The 8,465-nt window shown below is 40.7% G+C and overlaps 1 protein-coding gene across 1 annotated transcript in view; it reads right to left on the bottom strand.

Moving 5' to 3' along the window:
- Positions 1–203: 203 nt before the first annotated feature.
- The window catches only part of GLRB (glycine receptor beta), a 216,756-nt gene continuing 208,494 nt past the window's right edge, over positions 204–8,465 (bottom strand). Inside the window, exon 12 of the mRNA XM_032955146.2 lies at positions 204–662. Coding sequence (XP_032811037.2) covers positions 345–662 — 318 coding nt within the window. The 3' untranslated portion in view covers positions 204–344. The remainder of the gene's footprint in view (positions 663–8,465) is intronic.

Raw genomic sequence — 8,465 nt, 5'->3', positions numbered from 1 at the left:
AGATGTGTGCGAGTATAAAATGCATTTTTCTGTCATTTTGTATTCGTAAAAACCCTGCAGAATTAGTCGTGCGTAATTTAAGAATGAGTCAATGCTGCTACGGTCATTTCTTTTTTTTAAAGATCCCCAATGTTTATGTACAATCGTCTCATTGGTGGAGGCAAGGTTAACAGAGCTGCTTCACACACACACCAAATGTTGCGACTCCATCTCAGCCCCAGGATTTACCGTCACAGTACTTTTAAGGGAATGGCAATAACGGTGGGACGCTAGGTGAAAGGATTTGCCTTTGCCTTCCTTCACATCCACCTCATCGAAAAAATAAAACCCGAGCTGGCCCACCATCAAAGGTACACAGACCAGTAGATTATGTTGAAGAAGAAAAAGCAGAAGGGGAAAAGAGCGCGGGCGTAATGGTCCACGCGCTTGGCCTCCATCGGGATAACCGCCTTGGGTGGCGGGGGCTTTTTGGCGTTCTTGCCGCCGCCACTGGCGCCACGCATGCTGCCGTTGGGCCGCGTGGCCAGCCCCTCCACTGGCTTGCCGTAGCAGTCGTAGTTGGTGAGGTCGAAGTCCTGCGGCAAGCTGCCCACGATGCTGAAGTCGCCCATGCGCAGGTCCGAGCGAGACTGGCACACGCGCTTGCACCGCGAGTCTCCTCCCTGCTCGCGCGCACAAGCGGAATTTTAACCTCATTGCCAGCGCAGCTGTTTTTGTCTACTTCTGAGCAATAAAATAAGTTAACTATGATTTTTTTTTTACCAAGTGAGGCCCACTGATCTATATAGCTCTTTTTCAGAAGCGACCTGGCCACAAATGATAGCCCATCGAAGTGGTTGATCATGTGGAAATGTATAGCAGCCAAATCCTCTAAACGCATGTTTATAAATGTGGAAATAAAAACTGGAGGAACCTGAGAAAAATCCACACGACCAGGGGAAAACATGCACACTCCAAATATACAGGCGTCAGGTTCAGGATCAAACCCACAACCTCCTGTATACCAGGCAAGGTAGTTAACATCTTGCCACCGTGGCACCTCAGGTTTAACAAGGTTTGACAGGGGTATAACGTTTGCAGGCTCAGTCCGGTCACTGATTCATTGTTAAAAATACCAGATAATTATGGTTTGTAATTTATTCACCTTACTGTGTAATAGTTTCAAACTTAAAGGGTGTATGCAGGATTGAAACGACCAATCATCGTTCAAAAACGTGCAGGCAAAGAAAACCCGTGTCACCGAGCATCCTACTTTTATTTTCACAACAAATCGCTGAGCAGATCCCCGCATGAAAAGTAAAGCCTGTCTCTGCTGTAAGCAACCACTTGTGCAATTTGCTTACGACCGGTTGCAAAGACATACCCATGTGATTAGGTTGTTGTTCTTCCCCCGCATATGTATGTATGTTTAGACATTGAATTTCATTCAACTGAGTGGTGCAGCTGATTGCTCAAGGCGTGGACCCGGCGTCACAGAGCTTAGAGCTTAGTACTGTAAACGAGCACTCGCCAAAGCAAGCACGATAAATCCCATACTGTGCTCATCCGCGGTCACAGCACTTCTCTTTTTTATTTATTTTCTCACAGTCCTCCAGATTGGAATCCTTTCCGATTGCCTCCTTTTCCCCAATAATTATAATAACATCGCTAAAGTCAAGAAATGTATGAACGCTTATCTGTTACACCTTAAAGAGGACAGTTGCCCAGATTCGAACCAAGACCCAAATAAAATGTCCATGCCTCACTGAAATATGTTTTTGAGGAATGAAGAAGACAAATCAATATTAAATGGAACAGGATGTTTATAGGAAAGGTTAGGGAAAATGGGTGGCGATTATAGAAAAAATGCGTTTTGAATGATATCGCTAGAAAAGTTCCACACAATAAACATCACAATATCAGTTGGGGCCAGAGTTAGTATGACTTCAAGAGTTTAAAACAGGCATTTTCAGTGAGATTCGCCAAAGTAAATAATGAAAATTATTTCTGTTGTATTGAACTCATGATGAATTATATCATAAAAGGGGGAAAATGCCAGTATGCATACTGGAAACATAAACATTAACAATATATTAATCCATGCTATATTGATTGGTGTTCGACATATGCATCCATAACATTTATACTTTTCCTGAATTAACGTTGAAGTGATTTTGTGGGATATTCATGATTATACAATGATTGCATGGGATATTTCAAAAGGGAACTGTGGATGTAGTGGTTTAAGTGCGATTTAAGCAGCCCAAGTTCAATTTATGATCATGCAAAACACCAGCAACAATTGGTATTTGAATGTGGTCTGTCACCTCCCTTAGATGCACCGTGGTGGCGAGATGTTAACTACCTCGCCTGGTATACAGGAGGTCGTGGGTTTGATCTCGACCCTGACCCCTGTATATTGGAGTTTGCATGTTGTCCCCGTGGCCGCTCGGATTTTTCTCCAGGTCCTCCGGTTTTCCCTCCACATTTAGAAACATGCGTTAAGAGCATTTGGCTCTTATACATTTCCACATGATACGCCACTTCATTGGGCGATCATTTGTGGCCAGGTCGCTTCTAAAAAAGAGCTAAATAGCTCAGTGGGCCTTACCTGGGGAAAAAAAATAGTTTAGTTTAAATGGTTTTAATAGATTGACCAAGCCTATGATGAGTACTTGGCACTGTGTCAACAATTAGAATGGGGGAGACAGGTGCTTACTAACAGACTTTGCACCAATAGCCCATACAATTAAACGTTGAACCTTTCGTGAGTTTATAACCCTCAACTATGCCTGCGCAAGCACGGGTACGGACTTGAGGATGAATCGACCAAAGGGGCACCCATTGCCAAATTAGATTAATTGATTCAAACTATTGAAGAGTGTAAGCATTTTTTGGGAAGGTTGTGAACTAGAACCTTCAATGTGTCAGCAGTACTCAACCTATGGAAGTACAAGCACCTGCCAAATGCAACATAATCCCAACATTGGCACAGGAGCAGATCTGAGCCCCACACGATTTTTTTTTCACGTGGCCACGTAATCTATAATGTGGGAAAAGGGGCATATGGAACGACAGTGCACCGAATTGAAACTCGGCCTGGCGTGGAGAGGCGCGGTTACGTTTATTGTTGCCTGGGACTAAAATTAATCAAAAAGTTTTCCCTACGCCTTTTAACCCAATGACCCAGAGAAGCAATGATTTGCCCATTACGGTTTCACTGTTTTGGGTTGAAAAACCATGCAATTGGTCCTGGATTGTGTCTGCAAGTAGAGAAAGGTACCTTGGAAATGTAGAGGTGCAGACTTATTGGCTTTACTGGTAAATTCACTGTGGTGCACAATGGTGTATTCCATGAAGCACAGCAGATATGGGTGTGGGAAATATAAGTAAGCTTATTGAATGCATGGTAAGTCTTCTACAACACACAACATTGCACCAGTATAGCCTTTGTAATAATATGCCTCATAAATACAAGACTGATCTTTACTTTTTTGTATTCATACAATACAACTTGCAATGTGTCATGGGTATTGATACATATATCCAGCTGAATGCAATGATCTAACACTTCATAATTCACATAAATAAAAAATGCAAAATTACAAATTTGTATAATTATTTAAGTGCAACGTAATTTAATGAAGAAGATTTTATCGGAAATTATTGGTAATTTAACATTACACCTCTGTTGAATTATCTTACCAATTGCATTTCTCCAATCTGTCCAAAGAAGGTTTTGAATCAGTGTATGTTACCTGCTCTATGGCATATGTTCCAGGAGCATGGGATATTAACAAAAACAATGTGAACATTAACCCACATATATCAGGCTTTCCCTAATGCCAGTACTTGTATCACATCAGCCTACATCTTTACAAGTCTTAGCCATTCAAATGTGACAAAAAAGTGTTCTTATCCTGTGTGAGCCTGATGAGTGGTAAACATGTGCCAAGTTCCAAAAGAGTTAGGATACAGATCTTAAGTGGAATTATTCAGACAGTGATCTTAATTTTAATGAGCACTCTCCACGTCAAGTGCCATTGTGTAATTTTTGAATTTGCATTTGAGAAGATACGATTTGAACAGATAATTATTATTGTAGATGTTGTGGGTTTACTCTCCAACAAACCGGTGTGCTGAAATAGTAACGAATTAGCATGTATTGTTTACGTGACAAACCTTACTAATTGGCTGTGTTGAGTGGTGGCGGGTTAACAACAAATTAATATTTACGCGATATAACCCAAAAAACCTCTCTAATGGAAAATATTGGTCGCAAAGGCCTACCACACGTTAAATTGAACAAATAAAATTGGTAAACGGTTAACCGTGCACGTAGTAGGCCATGAGAGCTTGAATTTTGGGAAACCTTATCCTACAAGCAGGGCCGGATTAAGATTTTGTAGGGCCCTGGGCAACAGGTATTGTGAGGCCCCCAGTAATATTTCAAAAGGAAAACAAAGTTAAAAATAAAATAAAATCTATTTTTACAAGGCTAACAACAAATAAAATTCAGCATTCACAAATAAAATAACTTTTCACTTAATCTCTGGAGGCCCTCGAGCTGGCCGAGGCCCCTGGGCTGCAGCTCCTAAAGCCCATTCCTTAATCCAGTCCTGCCTACAGGGCTCTGGTGCAGCCAGGGAACAAAGCAAATATGTTTCGGATAAGTACCCATGAAGGTGGCTGTCTATGTGCAGCCACCCTCATGGTGGCGAGATGTTAACGACCTTGCCCGGTATACAGGAGCGCATAGGTTCAATCCTGACCCTGGTCGTATTAATTTTTTTCAGGGTCCTACCGTTTTCCCTCCAAATTTCGAATCGACATACATTTGGAGTATTTGGCTTCTATAAATGTCCACGTTAAAAACCATTTCGTTGGGCTATTATATGTTGACAAGTTGCTTCTGAAAAGGAGCTGTATAGCTCAGTGGGCCATAAGTCTGCACCAATAAAACATAGTTTAACTTATAGTTTTAGCGTTACTCATGACGTGTGCCACCAGCCTTTGTCTTTTGTTGCTGCTGCTGTGCTCATGCACCACGAATCTCCCGTGTAAAATGAGCCTGGCAACTGGCTAAACGGGATCATCCGTGTAACAAATCAAAATAAACTCAACGAATATCCTACGCCCCTCCATTGTTCTTGGGTGAAAGGTGACGTCAGCTGAAGCCCGGTGAGACTTTGAACAGATGAGGAGGCAGCTTTGGCCGACTGTCATTGTCGGCATGCCCACAAGGCAACATAGTTACATGCGATTCAGCAACAATGCAGCTAACAACGTATGGACATACAGTATTGGCGGTACAAAGGTGCAGCATGAAACACACACCGATCCTCGTAAAAGTCTGAAATCAAAATTTCAATTGACATTCGTCTTCCGACTGCGTTGACATCACGAGAACTGATTTTGACACACCACCGCCACCCCTCAAGATTTTCTGACTGGGGTTGCGAATCGCGGGGAAAAAATAATAATTGCGAAAAATTTCCTTTTTTATATACCGCGCACTACCGGTTTACTGCCAATATGTTCATATGCAGGTGATATATAGCGTAGCTTTTTTGACACGTTCTGATTGGCGACTCTTGTCCAAAAGCCCTAGCGGTAAGATGTGAATCACATCCTGTTCACAATAGGTGATCAAAAAAATACGTGGCTTGAAATAGGATTTGGTGAAATGGTGCAATTTTTTTTGACAGATTCCACTAGAAATGCAATGTTCCAATACAGTTGCCCGGAAGAACTCTCTGCCTTGCATCTCAAATCACTAGTTCACAACACACATCACTTCATTGTCACTCGAAAATTGCTTTCACTGCAAGTGATTACACTATGTAACACAATTTTTGTTCCTGGGTAGTAAGTGTTATTTCTTAATTGCTTATGCCTAAAAAGTATAGAAAATGGCGATTATTCCCCACAAACTTTGCATTTGTGACCAGGACAGTGATATTTAGAAATGTATCTATTTTCAATGAGAAAACAGGCAAATGTGTGTCTTTTCGTTCACAATAAGTCAGAAAACAACAACATATGACTCAAAACTAACATGTATTTATACTAAAGTAATACAAAAATGACTACAAAAGATTTAGAAGTGAGTAGTTTTGACTTAAAACTTTAGTGACTGAAAGAACCATATTCTATTCTATGGTTCTTTCAGTAAAGTCACGTAGACAGAAAAAAAGCAATAAAAATAAAAATAAAGTGAATAAAAAATAATACAAAAATATTACGATGTTTCGATCGCATTTATACTAAAGTAAAAAAAAATTACGACAGCTTTCCCTCAGAGGCTAACCTCCCTGTTCCTGATGACGACGGCTTGTGTTGCGATCGAAACCACGTGATATTTGTTTTTGTCACTTTCTTTTACTTATTATTATTATTTTATTATTACTTTTTTCTATCTATGTGACTTTACCGAAAGAACCATAGAATAAGTGAGTAGTTTTTCTAGATTTACGATTAACCTGTAAGTCACTTTCACGAATCAGCCCCCAAATGTAGTCTCCCATCATGTTATCGTTATACTCTCCTTGGTAGCAGCGGTCAAAGTCCAGTATATCCTGGTGGAAGCGCTCGCCTTGCTCCTCCGAGTATGCTCCCATGTTTTCCTTGAATTTATCAAGATGAGCATCAAGGATATGGACTTTGAGGGACATCCTACAGCCCTTTGTGCCATAGTTCTTCACCAGGTTCTCAACCAGCTCCACGTAGTTTTCGACCTTGTGATTGCCCAGAGAGCCATGAACCACTGCGACAAAGCTGCTCCAAGCCACTTTCTCCTTACTAGTAAGCTTCTTGGGAAATGCATTGCACTCCAGGATCTTCTTTATCTGTGGTCCGACGAAGACACCGGCTTTGACCTTTGCCTCAGACAGCTTAGGGAAGAAGTCTTGAAGGTAGTTGAAGGCTGCCGACTCCTTATCTACAGCTCTGGTAAATTGTTTCATAAGGCCCAATTTTATGTGCAGTGGTGGCATCAGCACATTCAGGCGGGGGTCCACCAGTGGCTGCCACTTGACGTTGTTCCTCCCCGCTTGTGGCCAGTCCCGCCTGTGGTATTGCGGCCTTGGTGTCTAAGTCTTTTGTAGTATTTTTTTTACTTTCGTATAAATAAATGTTAAATTTTGATTCATATGTTGTTTTTTCTGACTTTATGTGAACGAAAAGACACAAATTCGACAGTTTTTTCATTTAAAATAGGTACATTTCAAAATATCACTGTCCTGGTCACAAAAGCAAGGTTTGTGGGGAATAATAGCCATTTTCTGTACTTTTGAGGCATAAGCAATTAGGAAATAACACTACCAAGGAGCAAATAATAAAAAATTGTGGCTGTTATTTAGCTGTGGGAACATATGGAAGTCTGGGTAGTATGGGTTTTATTACAATAGGGTTCACCCTTTCTGGCAATATTTCTTCATCATTTTGATACTGGCAAAAAGGTCCCATAGATATAATTTCTCAGCCCCAAGCTAGTAATACTTTGATACTTGCATTGGTGACTCAATTAACCTTTCAATGAACCAAATAAATAACCACACATACATAGCTAATGTGACCATGGAGAAGAGTGCTTGCCTTTCGTCTCGTTATGAGCTTGACTTAAGAGTTTTATCTTTGTCCTTGAACTCACAACTCTTAGCTTAGTGAAAAGATCTGTGCATGATATTTTATAAGCATGAAATTGTTTAACTGTGTAATGTGATGAATATGTTCTGAGGTGATTATCTATTTATCCTGTAAAATGAGAACATATTTTTTCCCCCCAAGCAACCCGTGTTCTGCCACTGGATGCAAAAAGTAGTTTGTATTACCTCACGGAACATTAGCACACTCCTATGATCTTCAAAATCCTTGAGTTTAGCGACGAAGCCAAAGAACATGTCAATAATCATGTATTACATAATTGGACACCATTGCCAGGATACTTGATAGTCACTTAACTTTTAAATATATTTAATATATATTTACGTCAGCATAGTGAAGAGATGATTTGCAGATATTAAATCACGTTTATTAAAACAGTATATGAGAGCCCAATTGAGATTTTTTTCCATTAATTTGTAGACAACATATACTGTATAATTTTGATTTGAAGCTTTCATGACTGCAGGAATCCATACTCTTTGGTTCTTTCGGTAAAGTCACGTAGGTAGAAATTTAATTAAATAAAAATATATCACGACATTTCGATCGCAACACAAGCGGTCATCCTCAGGTGGAAAAAATAATCCAGCAGTGGAACTGCTGAACCAGGGAGAGAGCTGTTAAAACAAGAGGTTATTTATGTGGTGATTGGCAAGCAGGGTCTGAGCTGGAAAGGAACTCACTGGCACGACCACCGTTGCGGTGGCACTCTTGCGTGGGCGCGCTTGTCTCATAGCGCAGTTGGTAGCGCCGCAGCTTGTGTTACACATAGTCTCCCTGCCTAATCTCTCCCATCAACACAGTGCTAATCTACCATTAAC

This window comes from Petromyzon marinus, chromosome 16 (genome assembly GCF_048934315.1).
Source record: "Petromyzon marinus isolate PM22_M1 ecotype Great Lakes invasive population chromosome 16, UKy_Petmar_22M1.pri1.0, whole genome shotgun sequence".
NCBI lineage: Eukaryota > Metazoa > Chordata > Hyperoartia > Petromyzontiformes > Petromyzontidae > Petromyzon > Petromyzon marinus.
This window is presented reverse-complemented; position numbering and strand designations above follow the sequence as displayed.